This window comes from Hakea prostrata, chromosome 10 (genome assembly GCF_041222555.1).
Source record: "Hakea prostrata isolate BN-2017 chromosome 10, UWA_Hpros_2, whole genome shotgun sequence".
Taxonomy (NCBI): Eukaryota; Viridiplantae; Streptophyta; class Magnoliopsida; order Proteales; family Proteaceae; genus Hakea; species Hakea prostrata.
In genome coordinates this window covers 27,091,995-27,116,721 of record NC_142609.1, presented here as the reverse complement: position 1 = coordinate 27,116,721, position 24,727 = coordinate 27,091,995, and the positions used below count along the sequence as shown (strand labels likewise).

Here is a 24,727-nt window from a genome sequence, read left to right as displayed (position 1 = left end):
AGAAAAGAGCAAGGTCTTTTATGGGGCTGTAGCAAGTCACAGGAGGCAACGGATATCTGAGGTCCTAGGTATTCCCGCAACCAATTTGCCAACAAATACCTTGGTGTGGAGTTGTCCAAAGGAAGGGTAATGAGGGAAAGGATGTTGCCTATGTTGGACAAGATCAAGAATCGTTTTCAAGGATTAAGGGAGAAGCTTCTATCTCAAGCAGCGAGCGTGGAGCTAGTTCGGTCTATGATCTCAAGTATTCCTATTCACAACTTCTCAATCTATTGGTGTGGCATTCAACCATAAACAAATTAGCAGAGCACTGGTTGAGAAACATAATATTGATGGTGAGAATTGAGGAGGTTGAAAAGAGTTACTATCAAGTGGGAGCATGTCTGCAGGCCAAAAGATGACAGCAGTTTAGGAATTCACAAATTGAGAGGTGGTAATAGGGCATGTTTGATGAGGCTTGTGTGAAAGGTCAAGCATGACCATACAAAGGTGGGTGAGTGCCTTAGAGCTCGTATTATGGCAGCAGGTGGTTCCTAGAAACCAAGTGCAATTTCTTCATCGATACTATCGGTTCCAGGTTTGAAAAGTGTGGAACTTGGAGGAGCAAGGGAAGCAATGGCTGGTAGGGAATGGGAGGAGTATTCAGTTTAGCATGATTGCTGGATTAGACCTTTTTCAGTGGTAGTGTGTCTCCAAGATCATGAGTTAATTAATCAAGGCAAGAAGGTGATGGAGCATATTTTATTCAGTCCAAAAAGTGGGTTGTTTCCTTGTGTGGAATCTCAGATATTAAAGATGGGGGTAGAAGGACCAAACCATCAGGCTTTCTTCCATGAATGGGCAAGACAAATGCATATGGAGACATGATGATGCAGAAGGGAAATTCACTGTCAAAACAGCACAGATTCGACAAAAATACCCTAAGGTGGAATGGGGAAATATGGTATGGAAGACAGAGCTACTGCCTGGATAGTCCATATTCGGATAGATGTTTATCCAGAAAAAGTTAGCAGTGGATGTGGAGTGCAGTATGGAGGAAGAAAACCAGGATCATCTGTGGCGTTCGTACAGCAGAGATATATGGCAGCTAATGGTAGAAATGTTTGGTGTTCAATTGGAGGATCAAAAAGAGATTGAGGGTGTCAGTATATGACGGAATGGTCAGTGTAAAACATCAATGTTACGTACAATATGGTTTGAAGGTTTTAGTGGCATATCACATTGGAAGCAAAAGGAACTTACGAAGGTATAAGGGAAAGACATTACCACACGTGGGTGTTCAAGTTGATGTAAAGTGAGTTGACTAAATTTCATAATTTTGACATTGTCGAAACTAAATGGGAACCAAAATTTGATATAGCAATGTTTCAGCGAAATTTTGCCCCCAAATTTCCTAGAATTGAAATTTCAATGAAATTTTGAAAATTCCAAGGGGTTGTACCGTATAGAGCTTAGTGCTTGTGTATGGATATGGTGAATCATATGATGGTTCATTTGATAAGACTAGACTAGATCTTGTTCATTGAGTATATTTGTTATTGTGGACTTCTGATATCTTGTATAATGTATCTTATTCATTCATTCTTTGTGATTCATGCATTTATTTTTATACATCACTCATTGAAATTTTTAACTGAGTATTGAATTCTACACTTTTACTTGTATATTGAATTCTACTTGTCCTTGTACTCATTGTTGCATTTTTAATGAAAATTTTAGTGTTTCTCTTGCATAATATTATTTACATTTATGAAAATGCATGTTCCAGACTTCCAATTTTGCCCGCATACAACCGGGCATGTGCCAATCAAGAACACCATTTTGGGTTAAATTTTATGAAAAAATAACACTCCTATTGTGTTTATTAGCCTCAAATTAGGTTGTTAGCTGAAACCTAGCCAAAAAGAACACTGAAACTCACCGAAATTGGGCATTGAAATATTATGCAAATTTGTACCGTATTTTGCCGAAATTTCAGGTCAAAACAAAACTAAGTTTCATAATATGGCTGGAAGTTGCATCAAGGTAAACAACAGAAATCTGCTGCAGTCAGACTTAATACTATAAAAAATGATTAGGGTGAGTTTGAAGGAAAATGCCAAAAGACAGCCGCCTGAGGTTCACAAAGTCTTACCATTGAATGCATGGTTAAAACTGAATATTGATGGGAGTTTGATAAGGAAACTACACAAAGTGGGAGAAGAAGGTGTTTTTAGGGATACTAGCTGAAGCATCATTTTAGAATCTTTTTTGGCTTCAAAACAAATATTGTGGCAGACTGCAAGGCACCGGTAAAAGGGTTCAAGGAAGGTTGTCCTCAAGGGTGGAACATGAGGTTTAAGTGGAGACAGACTCCATGGCAATGGTGGTGTTGGTGCAAGAAAAGGGGTTGCCTTCAATTGTGCTTCAGAGATGGCGGGCGGGATGTGCAGCCATATGTAGAAGCGATTGAATGGAAGATCACTCACAGTTACAGAGAAATGAATACGAACTATTTGCCAAAATCAGTGGCAAAGGAGCAATCATTGGAGAAGAATCACATGTGGCCAAATGCAATAAGTAAAGATATGGAGATGGATGTAATTGGTAGACCGAGACATCAGCTTTGAGTTTGTAAGAAAGAGGCCTTGAAAATGTGAAGGGCAGCGGTAATTAGTTTTTTTCAGTTGTACATATTTTATTAGCTCATTGATATAATTTATTCTTACAAAAAATTATTTTACATGTAATCTTTGTTTACTTGTTAAAATCAAAAGGAAACGGGTCCATGATAAAGTGGTTTTTCAAGCTTTTGCTATTTCCCCAATTTTTTTACTTTTTCTTTGTTTTTTAGGTCAAATGATGTTGTCTCTAGTAGCTAGATCTATAAATATATGCTGTTGGATTTGATTTTTGAAGTGTGCCAGTAATTTTGTATTTTTCTGATTTGAAAAGATACCTAGAAAATTATACTTTTTCTTTGTTTATCAAATGATGTTGGATTCTTGTGAATTTAATATATGTTGTCTCTAGTAGCTAAATTTACAAATGTCTATTGATGGGTTTGATTTTTGAAGTGTGCTCTTATTTTTTATTTTCCTGATTTTAAAAAATACCTACAAAATTATATATATATATATATATATATATATATATATATATATATATATATATATATATATATATATATATATATTCATGCTCAAATGATGTTAGATTCTTTTGAATTAAATATATATTGCCTCTAGTAGCTAGATTACAAATGTATGTTGTTGGATTTGATTAAATGCAGAGTCCTGCCCAAAAATACACCCTAAAACCGGTCGAAACTTGTAGGGAAAAGTCAAGTTTCCATGAAGTTTCCCAAGTTTCAACCTAAAATTCCCATTTTCACAGGATCGATTCTTGAGTTTTCCTCAAAACTTGGACCATGATTTTAAGTATGAAAATCTCCCTTGTAACTGAAGCATACATGAAACTTCTTACACATATGGGTCAAAGAATGCCTAAGAGGAAGGTCCATATAGAGCAGAGTAACACATTCAAATTCAAAGCATATCAAATGAAATCCAGAAAACACTCAGCAGTTCAAAAATAATCTCAGATGTGGAACTTTGAGTTTTAATGTATATATTTTTCTTAAGATACATTACTTTGAAAGGCCAACATGGCACAGCTTCCAATTTGTTTTCAAATCCAGCTAATGGAGGATGACAAATTTTTATCCGAGTGGTTTTAAATCATCAAGTAAAAATAATCTCTTGCCATTAAACCTTGGTCAGGATAAGTATGTTTTGATCTAATTATGCCCATAAAAATGCTACATCCCTTTCTACTGCATTGGCTAGGTTCTGATATAAGACGGAATGTCAGCTCACCATGCCTATACATGGAATCCATTTCTTTACTCAATAGCACTATGGCCCAATTTGGAAATATCATTCATCATGACTATTGTTTGACATCAATCTGACATATCAATCTTATGGGGGGGGGGGGGGAATCGACATATCAACATGGTGGGAGATCTCGCCACTTAAAAAAATTGAGATCTCGGTCAAGATATACAAATTTTCTGGTGTAAATTCGGTGGCCCATCTCGGTGGGTTTTAAGGCTCCGGTTGGGCTGAAACTTCGTATTTTGCCTATTTAAGGCATTTTGAACACATTGGTCACCTTGGTTTTGTGAGAAATAACCCTAAGTATATCTTCTAAGTCGACCCTATGTGTAAAACCGAAATGCTCCGAAATGCTGTGTTAGACAACATGTAATGTAAAGATATCAAGTAATTCAAGTTATCAACTATCGAGTATCAAATACATTACACATCAAACTATCAAAGAACTTAAATGTTTTCAAAATTTTACAACCATAAGAAATTTTAGACTTTTAGTAAGTTATAAAAAATAATCCATAAGTTCACAAGAGTAACAAGACTACAAGACAGCAAGAGTATCACTCAACATTCTGCATCAACTGATTCTGAACGGTGGCCACATATGACTCCAGGTCAACTCATCACTGTAGTATGTCACATATCGGTTTATGTGGGACCGATATGTCTCCATGTCAAAATATGGAGGAATAACATTCTGGGGTAATCATTAATCGTGGGTGGGTGAAAGAGCCGTTGTTGCTCTTGTTGTTTGTGTTACTGTTGAATATATGGGTAGGGGTTTCTAAACTAGTCAGTCAACAGTCCACCTTCACTCTTATATGTGTACTCTCCAGGTGCAGGGTCTTGAGGAATAACATGATCTCCATAAGAAGAATACCCAGTGTAATCTGACCTGGTGCTGTGATCCCCGTATAGGTACTCCAATGACTGCCAACTGGCCAAACTTTGCTGTTGTGAACCACTATGACCATGATCTAGGCTTATGCTTCTCCTGCATGCTCACATCATCATTCGTTTCCCCCTAGTTTGATATCCTCTTCCTACTCTAGTATAAGTCCGAGAGATAGGGGAACTGTGGCTCGCATCTGTCGGATGACTCGGACCTTGTGGAGGTAACTCCCTTTGTTGACCCTGACTTCCACCAACAACACCACCAGACTGACTGCCTCCATGACTTGATGGCTGACTTTAGGGATGGTATCATTGGCATCACCTGAACTCCCACTCCTAAACATCACTGCAATAGTTTCAAGTTGACCAGGTGGCTCCACAAATGGTACACTTGGTCCTGTTGATGCTGATACAGCAGCTTGACCCTCATTAGAAGACATGTGGTTAGCCACAACATCTAGCAATGGTAGGATTCGTTTGCCCTCCTGGCCCATCTAGCACTGGGCCACCTTAATCCCTAACCCACTGATATATAACTTCATCTTTCTCATCCTTTATGGGGGGCTCGTGGAATATATCAGTCAACTCAATTGGTTCCCGATTTTCGTCATCCATATCATCTTGTACGTGCCCTACTCTCAATCTCATGTTGTAATGCACATACACAAAGTCCTCGAGCCTTTTACTCCCCAATCTGTTTCGTACCTTGCTATGGATCAGCGAGAAGATGCTCTAGTTCCTCTCGCAACTAGAGGATGAGCAAGTTTGTGAGAGTATTTTAATTGCTATGTCCTTGAGATTGGCAAACTAGTTCCATATAACACCCCCAGTCAGCTGCATAACCAAATATAAGAATGCATTAGGCAAGTAAATCTTAATACTTACATAACTTATCAGTTATCACTTATAGAGTTATAAACTTATAGTAATGGACTATATACCAAGATCATTTTTTTGCCTAGTTGCAACCGCAGAAGGCTTTCCAAAACTCCCAGAGGCATCCCTGAACTCCCTGATCTGTACACCAATTCTTCAATTATTGTACTTTTACTACTGTATATGCACTATGTAAGAAGTTGAAGAAACAATTGAATAAGTTCACACCTCTCCATTAATTGTCCCTTGCATGACAGGATTTGGCACAAGCTTCTCCACCATGTCTTGCATCGCATTCATCAACCTTACATTAAGCCCCAAATCATTCTTGTAATGGTTACTTTGGATTGAGGCAGTAAGCTTATATTGTGGAAATAAAACATTTGGTTAGGGATTTGGTTGTTTACTTGTTTATAAATTAGACGTTATAACTTATAACAAATTAACAATGCAAATTAAAATATACAACAAAACCATAAAGACTTAAAAGTGACTCACCAGCCAAGTGCAAAGGATGCATCAAGTGGGTCTCCCATCTATCAATGATCCTCTCATAGGATGTGAAGGAGCCATGAGCAGCAGTTCTCACCAACTCTTTCATTTACTGGAGGTCAACATATATACGGGGCATTGTGGGCTTCTTCTCTGAATCCACCATCCTTAAAACAAACACAGTAGGCTCTAAAATGCTCACTGCCCTATTCAGCTGCCTCCAAAAGGAATCATCAGCAATGGTTTGTTGGACTACTACTGCATCAGGATGGCTAAATCCACGCTAATTAAACCACTCCTCACTTGCAAACATGTGCCGTAGACCCACCCACTTTCTTCTGGAAGCTTTTCAGAGCTACAGAGTAGTGGCGAATCTAGTCGATCTAGTTTTGACTAAATCACCCTTACAATGGTTCCTCATCATCTTCAGCACATAACTATGGTTATAAATAAAATTACTGACCCTTCTAGCCCTGTCAACCACAGCGCTGATTGACTTTCTCTTCCTCAAGTCCTTCAACATATGATCAATCGAGTGTGCTACACATGGTGTCCAAAAGAGGTGGATTCTGCTACTCTTCTTCTTCATCAACATTTCACCAACTTTTTTGAAGCTAGCACTGTTATCTGTGACAATTTGGACAACATTGCTTGGCTCTACATTGAGGACCACCTGCCTAAGAAGCTTGTTAAGGTAGTCAGCATCTTTGATTTTATTTGAGGCATCCACTGACTTAAGGAAGGATGTGTTTCCATTGCAGCTCAGCATGAAATTAATGATGGACTATCTAGTAGGACCAATCCATCCATCAGCTATCATAGTAACACCATATGTTGTCCATCTTTCCTTTAATAAACCAATGTATTCCTCCACCTCTTGCTTCACCTTTGGTAAATATTTATTCATTACTTCCCAAGTTGTCGGGCCTTTAACCCCTACACCTGCCCTAGCAATTGCATTGATCATCCCCTAATAGTATGGTGTTTTGGCTACATCGGCTGCAATGTTGTTGTAGAGCATGAATTTGCTAATCACCAACCTAGCTTCCTCCTCCCTACTTCCTTCTTTACCTCCAGCAAACATATATGTAATGATTCTTTGATAGGTGTCTTGGTCAAATGTGGCATCATAGTCTTCCTCCTCCTTTCAGTCCTATCACTTTTATGAAAACTATGTCTAGGTGGCATGGATGCCTCTAAAACCAAATTGGGTACTTGGGATCCTGTGGATGAAGACATGGTCTTTAAGGACCCCATTGAATTTGATTCAAGGGAGGAACCTTATAGAGAGCATATCGATTCTTATCAACGAAAGATAGGGTAAACTAAGGCTGTTTAAATAGGCATGGGTCAACTAAATGGTATTCCCGTAGGAATTGGGTTTATGGATTTTCAGTTCATGGTGGGTAGTATGGGATCCGTAGTAGGCGAGAAAATCACCCGTTTGATTGAGTATGCTACTAATAATTGAAATTCACTTGCTTCTCTTATTTGGCCTCACATTCTCAAATGTAAGGACTATCTGCTAGCTTCCATTGCAGCCTTCATCTGTCTCCACTCAGCTGTGACTCAATACCCATAACCCTCCTCTCCTCATCAACATCAACAAAAGGTCTACATAGCATTGTATCCTTAAATTCCCTTTACTTTTGTGCCATCTCCTCCTTTTTTTGTCTCCCTCCTTTAAAGTTGTTGCAATTGCTTTTTGTACTTCATAAGAAACCTTGGGACACTTGGCAACATCTTTGTAGCCACCAGCCAAATGTTGCTTTAATCCGGTTGAACCACCAGAATTCAAGTTCTCGAGGCAATACTTGCATCGGGATTTTTTTATTATCGGCAGTCAGTGAATCCTCATATTGCCAAGCAATGTCTTAAGTCCCACTGCCAGTGCCGCCACTCCCACTAGTTGCCATTTAAGATACAAGTCTACAACACAGAAACACATACATGAATGTTCCCAAATAATCATTAGAATAATTTTTAGATAAATAAAAACATGTAAAAACAATTTATAAAACAACAAAACACACACTTTGTTCTAAGATAACATATATACAATGCTTAAATAGGCATGTTTGTATTTTTAAAATAATCTACATAATATGAGCATCACTTAAAAAAAATTAATAAAGTATTAATTTTCATAATTATTTTGTTTAAGTATTTAAATAAAATATAAAATTACAACAGGCACAATAATCAAAATATGAATGCATAGGGTTGTAGCCCTCTCAATGCAGTTTAAAAAAAGTGATAATCACATTCATATCATAAGTATTTTTTTTATATATTTTTAATTTTAATTTTTTAGATAATATATTTTTTAAATACAAAAATTCAAAAAATAAATTAATAGCAGAAAAATAAAATTTTCTCCATGAAAGTGTAGATTAAAGCTTGTAGATCAACATATATTAATACTAGACTCACACACCCATTGTAGGACATTCTATTTAAAAAATTCAAATTTGGGGGAAAATCTTACTTTTGTTGAAGATCTAGCTGAAATAGGCTTAAATGATGATAATATGATCTTGTAGATGTGTTAAGGATGTTTAGATGTTGAATCCCCAAAAACTTCCTGCCAAAAATCAAGTTTCCGGCAAGTTTTGAGAGTTGCAGGGAGATATGCCTCTCTCAAGCGAGATAGGGGGTTTTAAAACCCCCTAAAGCAGGTGGTTGGACCAAAGTTGGCGAGATCTCCCAACTCAACCCTCATCTCGTCTCGCTCTCTCCAAATAGCGAGATATCTCGCGAGATCTCCGACCATGCATATCAATGATTTAAGTTCTAAAAAAGTATGACCAATGACAAAAACCAAAGAATATGATTTTAATAGGAGCTTCTAGAAAACCAAGAAAAACCTAGAGGAGGTAGATTAATATGGGACACCATATATACAGCTGGCACATCAAAGGTATCCCCAATTTATAGGCATCAACTTGCTGGACAAGTTGGTAAGGTTTTTGTGTACTCACGCAAAATAAAACTCTTACATCTTAAAGAATACAAATTCCCTCAGAACCAACACAAGAGCTAGACACAATTGAAAAAAGGCAAGGCATAGGCAGAAGATTTTACAAGTAAACATGATTCCTTAAAATATACAATATTCAAGCAAAAGTGGATACAGATAATAGCCCTTACCAGGAATTCATCCTCAGCTGACAATATAATCTCAGTTATCTCCGGTTCTGATGTTACAGCAGGCTTCAGATCATCATCACCAATAGAACGTGTTACCTGTCATTTAAAACAACTTGAGAAATGAAATTAGCACGTCATAAATTTTTTGTAATGAGTTAGGATATTTTAAGTATTAGGAATATTTCAAAGAACCGATGTATAGTGAAAAGCATAGACACCCCAGAACTATGCCAAATCGGCCGAACGCCCCTTTCCCTTTTAGAACCGTGAGTTAGAGGAATGATGAACATCCCTGTTAATGTAACCTAAAGAGGGGGGGGTGGAATATGTTACAACTAGTGGATTTTCCAAATTCTTTGATTAACTGCTAATTCAAGAGTAAATTGGCAAATTTAAATAAATTAAACAATTACAATCAATCCACAACACAAGAATTTATAATGATTCGACATATCAAGTCTACGTCCACTCCTCTCTTGATCTCCATGGAGTTCCACTAATGATCTCTTTCAATACAATGGGTAGAGAATCAAACCCTCACAAATATCTGTTGGTTAAGGGCAAAAACACCCCTTACAATCTTTGTTCTAACAGGGCAAGAGCACTTTAAACCAATTCTAATCCACCTAGACTAGAATTAAAAACAACAAATTACAAGAGTATGGTTAGTGATTACCTAAAAATGAGCGTGACACTTGACCTCTTGTGTGAGAGGTGATGTACTAAGAGTGAATGTGCAAGTAGATAAGATATGCACCACTATTATGACCCAAAATCCTTCAATCACCTCAGCTTTGCTTCTATGAGCTTTTTCTTATCCTCCTTGCAATGCACTTCAAGGAATGGGTAAAGGTGAGAGGCTAGAACTCAAGTAAGTTTTTGAGAATTTGAGAGCCTTGAGAGTGAGTGTAGTATATTTATGTTACGACAAAGGTAGAGGCTCTCAAATGGGAATAGTAAGGCTTATATAGATGGCCTTCAAGTCCCCTAGCCGCAAGTCCTAACAGATAGAAATAAAGTCGCATTCTAATTCAAACGGTGCATTGTTTGGGGAGACGGTGCACCATCTGGGAAAAAATGGCTGTCGGGCTTTAATTAGTCAGACGGTGCGCCCTTTTCCGGACGGTGTTTGGCCAAACAGACCAATCCGTTTGGTCTTTGTGATGCAAACTATGTTCACAAAGCAAACCGTTTGGGGGTAACGGTGTGCTCTCAATGAAACAATCAGTCGTTTCAATGCAATGGTGCACCGTTAGGGACAACCAGCTTGGACTTTGCATTTTTCATGGGGTTTTGGTGTCCTAATCAACCCTATGTCCACATAAACACTCCTAGCATGTCCTAGGCCATTCAAATGACATGATGTACATGTTTTATATTAAAATGAATGCAAGTGTATGTTTATATGCATGTGAAGTGTCCTAGGCCTAAGGTCTTCATCTTGTGCTTGATTTTTCTCAAGTCTTCAAGTCTTCAAGTCTTCAATTTAGTCTTCAAGCATCAGGTCCTTGTGTCCATCTTGGCTCAATCTTCATGTCCAACTTGATTTGGTCTTCTCTTGGTCTTGTTCCATTGCACTTGGCTTGATTCTAAGCACACACAACTCAAACTACACATTAGTACGTTGTGTTTGTTATCATAAAAAACAGTGGAGGTTGAGGTGGCATTGATGTGGCAATGCTGAAATGGCATTTTCACAAAATACCCTTACTATGTCTTATTTTGTATCTTTAATGTAATGTGACAATCTAACCTTCCAATTACAATCTCCCTCGTTTCTCTCCTCTTCCATTTTCTCCATCCCTGAATCTGCATGGATCTATGTATGAAGTCAGGTTAATCAATGGGAGGAGGTCACTTCACGGCTTTCAATGCAACAACTTGCTTCTTCTCCGGTCTAGATATCCATCAAAACTGACCTCTCCTCATGGACATTGATACCCATGGTCAGAACCTCCCCCTAATCAATCCTCTCATTGACTTCCTCCCACCCACATACTCATTTGTCTCCTCTGATCCTCCAACTGGAGACAATCCTAGCAAAGAGGAAGACCAATATCATCCGTTACCTGATCAAGCTCATCATCATCAATAGAGTGCACAACAACAGCCAGGAGACCTTCCATGCAAGCTTCCACAACATGAATAGAACCCCAATCACCCGAAAGAAATTGCCCCTGAAGTCGGCAATCATAAATTCATCAATTTCATATTTTTTGGACACTTAACCCACAAGAAGGAACAAAGGGAAGAGGGAGAGGGGGGGAGAAAGAAGGGGGAAAAAAAAAAAAAAAAGGGGGGGGGGGGTGGTGGTTGGAGAGAACGGGGGGGGGGGGGGGCGCCGCGCCCCCCCCCCCCCCCAGATATCTCGCCTTTAGAAAGGCGAGACGGACTCGGCGAGACGCGGAGCGACTCGCCGAGACGCCATCCGCGAGATCTCGCCAATATCTCGGCGAGATCTCGCAACGGTGGGATTTTTCTTCTTTTGAGGCTTTTAAAGGCCTGCTCGCCGAGAGAGGCAATCTCGCCTCTCCGAGCCCTCTCTCTCCTCATCTCGTGGATCACCAAAATTGGCCGGAAAACTTCATTTTGGCCGGAATTTGGCCGGAATTTGTTGGGGATTCAACATAGCAACATCATCAACTCATCTACAACAACAAATTGAAGCATATTTGTAGTGATTCAAGCATATTTCAAGGGATCTTCAAGAAATGTAAGATTTTCCCCCAAATTTGATTTTTTCAAATACAAGGTTCTACAATGATTGTATGAGTGTGATATAAATATATGTTGATTTTCAAGCTTAGATCTACACTTTCATGGAAAAATTTTAATTTTCTGTTATTAATTTTTTTTAATTTTCGTATTTAAAAATATATTATCTAAAAATTAAAATTAAAGATTATAAATAAATACTTATGATATGAATGTGATTATTATTTATGTTAAACTACATTTAGAGGGCTACAACTCATGAATTAATATTTTGATTATCATGCTTGCTGTATTTTTTATTTAAATAATTAAATAAAATAATTATGAAAAATAATATTTTATTAAAAATTATCTGTTTTTTTTAAAATGATGCTTATATTATGTAGTTTATTTTAAAAATACAAACATGTCTTATTGAGCATTGTATATATGTTATCTTAGAACAAAGTGTGTGTTTTGTTGTTTTATAAATTATTTTTACATAAAATAATTATAAAAAATAATATGTTATTAAAAATTTATCTGTTTTTTTTTAAAATGATGCTCATATTATGTAGTTTATTTTAAAAATACTAACATGTTTGTTTGAGCAGTGTATATATGTTATCTTAGAACAAAGTGTGTGTTTTGTTGTTTTATAAATTGTTTTTACATGTTTTTATGTATCTAAAAATTATTCTAATGATTATTTGGGAATATTCATGATTCATGTATGTATTTCAGACTTTCAGTGCTGTACATTTGAATCTTAAATGGCAACTAGTGGGAGTGGCGGCACGGTAGTGGGACTCGGGACATTGCTTGGCAACATGGGGATCCACCGATGCCGACAAGAAGAAATCCCGATGCAAGTATTGCCTCAAGACTTTGAATTCTGGTGGTTCAACCAGATTAAAGCAACATTTGGCTGGTGGTTATAAAGATGTTGCCAAGTGTCCCAGGGTTCCTTATGAAGTCCAAAAAACAATTGCAGCAACTTTAAGAGGAGGGAAACAAAAAAAGGAAGAGATGGCACAAAAGCAAAGGGAATTTGAGGATATAGTGCTATCTAGACCTACTCTTGATGTTGATGAGGAATCAAGCGATGAGGAAGAGAGGAGGAGGGTTATGGGTGTTGAGTCACGAGCCGAATGGAGACAAATGAAGGCTGCAATGGAAGCTAGCAGACAGTCCTTACATGCTGATAGTGTGAGGCAATATGAACAAACAAGGGGAGCAGGTGGTTCGGGGTCAGGGGCATCCATGCCACCTAGACATAGTTTTCAAGGAACCGAGACTCGAGAGGACCGAAAGGAGGAGGAGGAAGACTACACATTATGATTCCACATTTGACCAAGACCCCTCCCTCTTCAACCAACAAGACATCTATCAAAGAAGCATTCCCTATATGTTTGCTGGAGGTAGAGAAGGCAGTAGGGAGGAGGAAGCTAGGTTAACAATCAGCAAATTCATGCTCTATAACAACATTGCACCCAATGTAGCCAAAACACCATACTATCAGGGGATGATCAATGCAGTTGCTAGGGCAGGTGTAGGGGTTAAAGGCCCAACAGCTTGGGAATTAATGAATAAATATTTACCCAAGGTAAAGCGGGAGGTGGATGAATACATTGAATCATTAAAAGAACAATGGAGTACATATGGTGTTACTGTGATGGCTGATGGATGGACTGGTCCTACTAGACAGTCCATCATTAATTTCATGGTGAGCTGCAATGGAAAGACATCCTTCCTCAAGTCGGTGGATGCCTCGGATAAGATCAAAGATGCTGACTACCACAAGCTCTAGGGAGGTGGTACTCGAGGTAGGGCCAAAGAATGTGGTCCAAATTGTCACAGATAATGGTGCAAACTTCAAAAAAGCTGGTGAAATGTTGATGAGGAAGAAGAGCAGCAGGATCCACCCTGGACACCAGCGCTCATTCGATTGATCTTATGTGAAGGACGGGAAAAGAAAGTCAATCGACGGGGAGAGGGCTAGAAGGGTAAGTAATTTATTTATAACCATGGTATGTGTGAAGATGATGAGGAACCACGTAAGGGTGATCAGTCGGACTGGATTGACTAGATTGCCACCAACTATGTAGCTCGAAAAGCCGGAAGAAAGTGGTGGGTGGCACATGTTGCAAGTGAGGAGTGGTTGGTTGGCGTGGATCAGCCATCCGATGCAGACTAGCCCAACAAACCATTGCGATGATTCCTGGAGGCAGCTGAATAGGACACTGGGCATTATAGAGCCTATTGTGTTGTTTAAGGATGGTGGATTCGGAGAAGAAGCCCACAATGCCCCACATATATGCTGCCCTCCAGCAAATGAAAGAGTTGGTTAGAGCGCTGCCCCTAGCACCTCAAATCCTACGAGAGGATCATCGATAATAGATGGGAGATGCACTGATGCATCCTTTGCACTGGCGGTGAGTCACTAAGTCTTTAAGTTTTGTTGTATACTTAATTTAAATCATTTGTTATAACTATAACTTATAATTTATAAACAAGTAAGTTAGTAAACAACCAAATCACTAAGTCATAACCAAAACCACAAGCAAGCACTACCTCAACCCAAAGTACCAACAAGAATGATCCGGGGCGATGTAAAGGATGATGCGGGCAAGAGGTGGTGGAGAAGCGTGTCAAATCCCATCATGCAAGGGACAATTAATGGAGAGGTGAGAACTATTCAATTGTTCTCAACCGCATTAGTGCAAGCCAAAGCATATACAGATAATAGATAATACAATAATTGAAGAATGGTGAATGGTGACGACGGGAGTAGGGATGCCTGGGAGTTGGAAAGCCTCAAGGTGCAACCAGGAAAAAAAGATCTGGTAAATAGTACTACCCATAAGTCATTAAGTCATAAGTCATAGACTATAAGTCAAACTTATAAATGATAACGATAAGTATATAAATATAAAGAGCGCCTAAGCACAGGTTATGCAGGACGGTGGTCAAGGAATTAGTGCGCCAAATCTGGGGACATAGCAATTAAAGACCCACAGACTGCCATCCCGGCCGAGAGGAACCGAGCACCTTCGCATCCAAGAAGGACGGAACAGATGGGAGAAGAGGCTCGAGAACGGTGTATGTGCATTACAAATGAGATCGAGAGTAGGGCACATACAAGATAAAAGAGACGACAACGGAACGAGAGGAGAAATCACGAGCCCCCGAGAAGATGAGGAAGATGATGTCAATATCGGGGTAGGGATCGAGGGGCCCAAGGAGGGGAAGGGAGAGCCCGATCTACCAGGGGGAGAGGGAGCACATCTCGAGAGGGGGAGCGGCAGAAGGACAACGACCAGGGAGCCACGGGACAAACAACGAGGTGACAACAGAGGGGACGGAGATGATGCCGAGAACCACCAACCAGACGGCCAAGGGCCCAAACGGACATCGAGGAGCAGGAGGCACGCTGGCGGCGGTGGAAGGGCGCAACAAAGGGAGCACGACTCACCTCCAAGTCCGAGTCACCGACACAGGAGCCAAGCCACCTCGGACATAGAGGAGTCAAGAGCAGACAAAGCAAGGCGGGGCAACCGAAGATGATGCAACATGCAAGCAGCAGACGAAGAACAGGGAAGCACGAGCCTAGACGAGTGATTCAAACAGCAGAGCCATCACCGGGGACCAAATGGGGATCAAGACGGCAGAAGGGGGTACCATGGAGGTCATACTATCCTCAAGACCCTCACCGGAGAGTATGCAATGGGAGTGAAGGTGGGGTTAAATGAGTGGTTAGAAACCGACCCAAATACTCAACAACTATAGAACAACAACAACAACAATGGCCTCACCCACCCATGAGACGGACCGACGCTATTCCTCCAAGATTCGACATGCAAACATATAATGATCATATAAACCGAAGTGACATACTGTGATCAATTGACGGGAGTCATATGTGGCCACCGTCGAATCAATGATGCGGAATGTTGAGTGATACTCTAGCGTAAGTTGTAAGTTGTAAGTTGTAATCTTCTTAATCTTATGGAGTTATGGTGTAAAATTTGAAGACATTTAACTATTTAAGTGTTTAACAATATTACGAATCGATAGTGAAGTTTGAACTGATCACTGTGACTGACTGAATACGATGTGTAATGTTAATATGTATATATATGTATGATACGATGGTGATAAATGATAACTCATAACGAAGTCTGAATTACTGATATCTTTACATAATTACATACATGTTGTCTATCTCTAAGACTATAACTGCAACACAGAACGGTACACAAGGGTCAACGAGGAGACATAGTTAGGGTTATTTCTCACAAACAAGGCCACCAATGTGTTCAAAAGGCCTTAAATAGGCTAAGTACCAAGTTCAGCCCAACCGAGCCCTAAAACCACCGAGATGGGCTACCGAGACTATCGCCAATTTTCGGCATATCTCGACCGAGATCTCGCCATCTCGGTCGAGATCTCGGTTTTTGTGGGGGGGGGGGGGGGGGGGGGGGGGGGCGCGCGGGGGGGAGGGGGGGGGGGGGGGGGAGTTTGGGGCCCAAAGTTCAAAATAAAATGCATAAAAGAGGCAAGGAGAAGCAAGGAGATCCTAAAGGACAAGAAAAGATGACCAAGGATCTTAGGCAAGGTTCTAAATTATGCAAAATCTCGGCAAAATTTTGCTGAGATTTCGCCATATCGGTAACCAGCAAAATGAAAATGGGGGCAAAACACAATAGTTTGAAATCTCATCAAAATCTTGCTAAATTTCAACCGTTGGACAAAATTTCACAAGATGTTCCATATCTCATGAGATTTTGATCAAAATCTCGCCTATAAAAGTAATCTTGCCAGAGCTTCTCTCTTATTTCTTAAGTGTTTTTGCCCTGTCGAGTCGATCTTCGACATCTACCACTTGTTCTTGCGTGGTTCTTGTTGGCAAACTAGCGCATCGTGTGGATCTAGTGGCATTTCACACAGATGTTGGAGTTTTTCATCTTAAAGGTAATCGTTCTTTTCTAGACTATATTATTGCAAAATGCATGATATTATGTTGTCGGATGTGTATGAATTTAATATAGTTAGAACATTGTGGTGCGACTTATATACTCGTAGTATTGAGATTTTTTTTTTGCAAAGTGGATGATTTATTATTTTCCGATGTCTAAGAACTTATTTTTCCTACACAAAAAATGTAAAAGATATAGATGTTATATGCCTTATTATGGTGATGGAATAAATATATGTTGAACTCATGGGCCGATCTAAGGTCTTATGGAGTCGAACATTTTTCCAACCAATAATATATCATCTTATTTTTTGAAAATTATTAAAATATTTATAAAAATATAAATAACTAGGGGGAAAATAGGTAAAAAGGTTTCAAACAATATTTTTTCTGTGTTTTTGTAGTGTTGTCCATATGGTTTTATCGCCGGTTTGCTATGGGGAGCCAACTTCTAACTGGAAAAATTTTAAAATTCATTTTATATTTTAAAAAATACATGGGCAGCTAATTTTCAGTGACTCATGTAAGCACTTTGTATGCAACAGTGATCATGTCTAGGAGTTAGGCTAGCTGGATCACATGGGGGTGTGGTTCACAATAAAGGCAAGGGGAGGGTGGAGAGCGGCCACAAAGGCAAGGAGAGGGTGGTGAGTAGGCACATGCATAGGTCGCTGCTCCCAAAGGAGGGAGGGTTGACCCTGCACGATAGTTAGATGGTAACAAAGTGAGGACAATGTAATTTCTACGGCAAGAGGTTTTTAGGAGGTAGCATTAGTAGGTTCAGGGCACACCTCAATGGTAGTTCAAAGGACGTTATGACGTGCATAACTGTGTTAGTAGAGGCAGTGAAGGTAGTGAAAGAATTAGAAAAGGGGACAGAGAAGAAGAAAGCAAATAAGCAACGAATGGCTAGAGTACTAAATGAGGCGGTCAGGGGGTCTTCGGCATTTTGCATTGATTCTGATAATGATGAGGATGTTGATCCCATGGATGTATACAAAGAAGAGGCAAGGAAGATGAGTTGTGCGATGGCAGAGAGTAGGGCATTGCACGAGTAGGAGAAGGAGAGGGCCAGAGCTAGAGCTGTAGGAGCTGGTCCCTCTAGAGCTATAGGGGTTGGACCATCTAGCTCAGAAGTGGTGTTTCAGCATATTAAGGAGGTCATGGAGTTAGAGAGTTGCCCCTTCTTTATCAATAGGTTATCCATAGCAACATGTTCCGATACTAGGCAGATCTCGATGTTTCAGGAAGAAGGGGGCAAAGCAGTCCAAGATTACAAGAGTTCGGAAGAATATGAAGGGGAAGGTAAATTAAGGCGAAATGGATGTTGTATAATGCCATTCCAGCCAACCCAGCACAGGGCCTTGTTACAAGAACATGATAGACATTATTGTAGAAGCAGGTTATGAACACACTAGCCCCAACCCTCATGAGATCTTGAACACATACCTCACACAACAAAAGCATGAGTTAGAGGAATAAATTGGGCAGATGAGGCCCTACTAGGAGACCTATGGAGTCACCATTATGTTTAATGGATGGACCGGTTCGACAAAAAAATATCCATCATCAACTTCATGGTGTCCTGTGATAGGAGGACTATCCTCCTAAGATCTATGGATGCAACTAGTCTGGTGATAGACCATAGGTATATCTTTAGACTTCTACAAGACGTGGTGGAGGTGGGGTGGAGTAGTGTTGTACAGATCGTCATTAACAATAGCTCCAATTTCAAGAAGGCCAGTGAGATGATGATGAGGTCATTTAAAGTATAATCTATTTTGGACACCTTGTGCAGCCCACTCTATCAACCTCATGCTAAAGGATATTTGGAAGATCTAGATTGTTGAGAGCATGGTAGGAGATCTCGCGAGATATCTCGGTTTTTTCATAAACCGAGACGAGATCAAGATCGAGATCTTCAAAATTGGATCTCGCCGATATCTCGCTATATATGGCCATATCTCGCCTCAAATCTTGTCATATCTCGCTGGAACTCTCAAATTTTGCCCCTTTTTTTGCTGATTTCAACCAAATTTTCACTTGCAAAACTTTCAGCACATCTACAACATCAAAGGAAGCTCAATCATTCTCTACTTGTCTTATGAACTTATGCGTTAATGATTTATATAGAACTTCTAACGGAGGTATAACTTTATCATTCTATTCTTGAAAGTCAAGATTGTAATACTCATATGGATGGAATTTTGATGACAGTTAAGTTATTTGATGTATTTGATGCACTTGCCTTTTTATTTATATGCCTTAATGGTTTTATATTCCATGTTACATAACCTACCATTCTCTAATCCTACAGCATTTCGGTTTCACACTATGGGTAGACTTAGAAATCATACTTAGGGATGTTTTCTCACAAATCCAAGACCACTAGTGTGTTCAAAAGGCCTTCAATAGGCTAAATACCAAGTTTTAGCCCAACTGGGACCCTAAAACCCACCAGGATGGGCTACCGAGTTGACTCCAAAAATTGGCATATCTCGACCGAGATCTCGGTATTTCATGGTAGCGAGATCTTCGCTCGAGAGCGAGATCTTCTACCATGGTTGAAAGCATAATGTATATGGCCAAGACATCACGAATTTCATATGTAATCATTTGTATACCCTTTATATGATGAAGCGGGCATGTGGCGGTGACTTAGTGCGACCCAGTGTCACAAGGTCGTGTGACAAACTTCATCGCCCTGATGAGTATAATGGAGAAGAGAACGGGCTTGAGATCCATGTTTGCATCCGAGGCGTGGCTTGATTAGAGTGGATCCAAGTTAGATAAAAAAATTTATACAATTATTAGATTATCTATTAAGTACTAACTTAATGTTTTTGTCATAATCTAGGACCAACAGCGGGAGCATTGCACAAGGTATCATATCATCGGATGATTTATGGAGACAGGTGGGGATGGTGTTGCAAACCAGGGAGCCCATTATAAAGGTCTTGCATATGGTGGACTCGTGCATGAGGGAGCCCACTCTACCCCACCTATATGTAGCCATTCAGATCATTAAGGTGGCCATAGATCAAGCAAATCCAAGAGGCTGCAAGAGTCTACTGGACATCATTGATGCTCAATGGACCACCCATCTTATGCATCCATTGCACAAGATCAGTAAGTAAATATCCTACGTTGTTGGTAACTCATTCATTCTTATGTTAATGAAAATCTTAGATTTAATAGTGAGTTTGTAAATGGTGAAGCCTATTATCTCAACCCCAAATATCAGCACAACGACCATTTGGGGTTAAACACAAAGCTGCTTAAGGCCATGATGGCTATGGTTGCTTCTATTACAATGAGGTGAGAGAGCAGGGTATTAAGACTTAGGACTTGAATTTGACAATTTGAAAGAATTTAGCGAACCATCATTACAAATGATTGCAGATCAAAATTTTTAGGGATGGATTCAAGTCCTTTGAAGCAAATGTTGTTGTGAAGGGATGGTCTAACACTGATCCAATTTAGACGCATAACTCGTATAATAATTACATTTTACAAGTTAAGAGATTATCTATTAAATATGAACTTAATGTTTTCTTTCATAATGGACTTGAGTGTTGGGTTATCTAACCTTAGGAAAGTGGTGATTAAGGTCCTCTCCTAGACTTACTCCCCATCTGGATGTGAAAGGAACTGAGCACATTTAACCTAATCCACTCGAAGTGGAGGAACATACTAGGGAGTCATCGGTTGAATGATCTAGAGTTCATCAACTACAACCTCTAATTTAAGATGCACCATATAAAGGACGAAGTGGAGAGTCAGGGGAGTAGAAGACCATCGACCTCTCCAATATCATCGAGGTGGAATCAGATGATGAGGAACCCCTCACTAAGTAGGTGAGGATAGGGGTGAACCAGTGTTGGACCAGCTTGGAGGGAGGCCTGACCCAGAGATTGCTCGTCATATGGGTGTTAATGTCAATGCATACATGGCTAATGCGGTCGAGTACACAGACAAGAGGCAGCTGGTTTTGTGCATTTGGATTTGATGATGGCCCTAACCATGCATGTCAATGATTTCGTGCCTTCCACATACGTGCAGGATCTGGATGAGACCTTGGCTCCAGACTTAGCACAAGGATGACGATGGTGGTGGTGGTCATGATGGGAATGTTGGGATGATAAATAGGTTGCGGATGATGATGGTCGTGGAGGTGGACTTCCAAAGCATACGGCGGATCCACTACTAGAGACACAAGCACAACCAAACCACGTCAAACACATCTGGGAGTCACACTTCACCCATGCCATCTAGGATATGGATCATGGTGGCATACCTCGTCATAGGGATAGGGGCTCCACATCCAAGGGTTATACTGGAGGGCCCTATGGCCAATTCCACCCACTGAGCCAAAAGGACCTTGACATGGGTAGCTTGGCAGGCTTGATAAGATTAAAGAGCTTAAATAGCAAAGAGAGCGTGAGGTTACACCATATGGGGCTTATGGGCTTGGATACAGATATGGACATATTGGAGCCTATGGTGGAGGATATTGTCAATCATCTGCTGGTCCGAGTGCGCATGGTGGGGCTTATGGTGGGTCATCTTCTAATTCAAGCAGTATGTCTGCATATAGATATAGGGATGGAGCATGCGGATCATTTTTGGACTCCATCGTTGGATATCCATCAGAGCCTCCAGTCGTACCAGTACCAGTACCAGTAGCAGTATCAGTTATGTAGCTCCCACCAAAGTATTAGAAATTTATTGCAAAAATATTAGTTTCCTAACTGATTCTAACTAGGATAAATGCAGAAACTTAAACAAAGAAATAGCATACAAATGCATAGGAAGAGTTCCATATTTCAATATCATATATTCTTCAATTTGTTTTCTTGCATATAGTGTTGATATATATTTTCTTTTCTTATCTATTTATTTATTTACTTATTTTTACATATTTGAGTTATGCAGATATGAAGGACAGGTAATTGAAGAAGTTGTTAATGCAGTTCATGACAACTTGAAGAAAAGACCCTTAAGTGAAGATAACAATTTAGTGGGAGTCGGATCTCGCTTTAGAGAAATGTTGATGCGTTTAGACATTGAATCTGACAACAGAAAAAGTATCAGAATCCAAGGCCTTGGAGGCATTGGAAAACCAACGATCGCTAAAGTTGTCTATAATGAAGTTTTTAATCACTTTGAAGGGTATAGCTTTATTGCAAATGTTCAAGAAACTGCTTAATGACCTAATGGACTTGTTGATCGCAAAAACAACTTTTATGGGAACCTTGAAGTATGAAGGTTGAGATATTACTATTGTGGATGTTGGTACCAAAGTGATCCAACAAAGGTTATGTTCCAAAAAGGTCCTTCTTGTCCTAGACGATGTGGATCATGAAGACCAAGTAGAATGTTTTGTTGGGAATTGCGAATGGTTTGGTGTGGGAAGCAAAATCATTATCACAACTAGAGACAAGCATAGTTTAGACGTTTTGGAATCAGATGAAATCTATGAGCCATCACTAATGGATTCAAACGAATCTCTTCAACTTTTTAGCCATCATGCATTCAAAAGCCACCAATTTCCAAATGATTATTTGGATCTGTCAAAAGCTATGATAAAAATTACTGGAGGATTTCCCTTAGCACTAAAAGTTACCAAGTTTGAGGGCCTGAAATATCTGAGGACTGCAAGGGTTGTTTGCAACAACCGCATATCCGACTTTGAAGGCGACAGAATGGACTCTCTTGAGGGGTTGGAAATACAGAAGTGCTACTCTATCAAAATGGTAATATCTTTTAGACAGTTGGCACAATCTCATTATCACTATGTTCAGATTCAACAAAAAGGCCTGTTAAAATGATAATGCTGACTATTGCAAATCTGGTAACTTTTTCAGTGAACTAGCTGCTTTAATTAAACCACCCCAACAAGAAAGGGAAATCGCTGATTCTATGATTTTGTGGACCACATGTCTGATAATCTTTTCTATGAAACAGTCTCTTCTTTTGTCCAAGCTCCTATTATTGATGGTTTTAATAGAGAAATGGTTTATTTCATCCATGATCAATCCATATAGGCCCCTGCTGTCTGCTTGTTTGAATTTTGAGTATGTCTACCTTTATGCCATCATTGTCATCTGTGGAGACCAACGTCTCTGCCCATTCATGCTAACGTTCTACAATCCATTCAATTACTAGTTCTATGTCTAATACTATGACACTCTTTCTGCAGGATAAAGGTTTTGAGGATGCCAAACCAATTATAGCAGCTTTGAAAAGTGAAGGGATATGTATACTAGGGGCTGTGGGCTTTTGCTGGGGTGGTGAGGTTTATTTTCACTCTATAGCATTTGGAATCATTCAATGCTCTGGAACACTTCTGTAATATACATTTGGCATTCCAGAAATAGTGTCTAATATTAGTATAAACATCAATCTATCACTCTACGGAATTGTGATTTAACGCATTGATTTCTTCCCAGCCAAAGTGGTTGTGGAACTAGCCAAATTTGATTACATCCAAGCTGCAGTGCTCTTTCATCCTGCACATGTCACTGTAGATGATATAAAGGGTATGAATCTTTTCAGTTGAAGTTTCTGCTTGATGTTCAATTATCCATTGATGCCTCTGGTGTAGTTCAATGCTTTTAGGGAAATATATTATACTTTTTGGCTTTTATAACTGGTACTAAATCATCTGATGGTAGAGATCTAATGAGTGATGGTTGGATATTTTCAGAGGTTAAGGTTCCAATTGCTGTTCTTGGAGCTGAGATTGATAGGATGTCTCCAGCAGAACTTTTTAGACAGTTTGAATAAATTTTTTCCCCTAAACCTGAGGTAAGGATCATGATTTTTTTTTTTTTTTTTTTGGGGGGGGGTGGGGGAGGGGGATGAATAGGATCATGATTTTGATTTGAAGAGTCTTTCTCCCCAAAAGTTCCTGTTGATCCTTAAACTTGGAAATGTGAATCCTTTTATGAAATTTAACTGGGGAACCCACAATGGTCCTATTTTGAGGAACAAGTTGACTTCCCCTCCTACCCATACGCCGCTAGGGGTTTCAAAATTTCCTGGGTGAAGTCATGGGAATTGAAGTCCATTACATCGGCGATATGGACTCACCCAACTTGTTTCCATACATGCACAGAATTAGTTCTTAGTAACCTGACTTCTCCTTTACATTTACAATGTGTAAAACATGAGATCGAACACTGATGACAAAATATGAAAGGATAATATTTGAGACTCTTTGCACCAATATTAGCATTCAATTCACTAGACTCAATACAAGAATTTCACTCCAAAACTTAAGGGTAAAGGTACAGACCTGGAGAGCAGCTGGCCCAACCCTCCATGTGTCCAACTGCCATTTGACTTGCCCCCCTTTTCTGATGACACGCTCTCTCTCCTCAGGACAGCTTGCAGTATGATCCTACTTTGACAAATTTTATTTTTTAATCAGTACAATTTACAGGAAACTGAAGTGCTCTGTTAACAGCACCATATGATGATTTCCATAGAAGCATTTATTGTTCTCATCTTACCTTACTAAGGGGAAACGGAAATCCACCACGACATAAAATGGCCCTGCAATCACCAGCATTAGCAACAAAAAGCCTGCTCCTGATTATTAATGCTACAATTGCAGTGCAACCAGGATGCCAGTCTTTTTGAAAAATTCGTTTTGAGGTACGCTGAGCTACCAACTGATTCCTGAATGTGACATCTGTCTCCCTAAATGCTTCCACCAATGCATCTGGGGGGCTATTTTCAACAAATAAAAGTTAACCTAAAT

The 24,727-nt window shown here is 39.6% G+C and overlaps 1 protein-coding gene across 1 annotated transcript in view; it reads right to left on the bottom strand.

Moving 5' to 3' along the window:
* Positions 1-24,727, bottom strand: part of LOC149002390 (protein kinase family protein / protein phosphatase 2C (PP2C) family protein) — an 89,943-nt gene that overhangs the window by 5,008 nt on the left and 60,208 nt on the right. The window contains exons 9-11 of the mRNA XM_089136303.1: positions 24,477-24,696; positions 24,260-24,364; positions 9,288-9,383 (exon numbers count right to left, since the gene is read on the bottom strand). Of these exons, the coding sequence (XP_088992429.1) occupies positions 9,288-9,383; positions 24,260-24,364; positions 24,477-24,696 (421 nt within the window). The remainder of the gene's footprint in view (positions 1-9,287; positions 9,384-24,259; positions 24,365-24,476; positions 24,697-24,727) is intronic.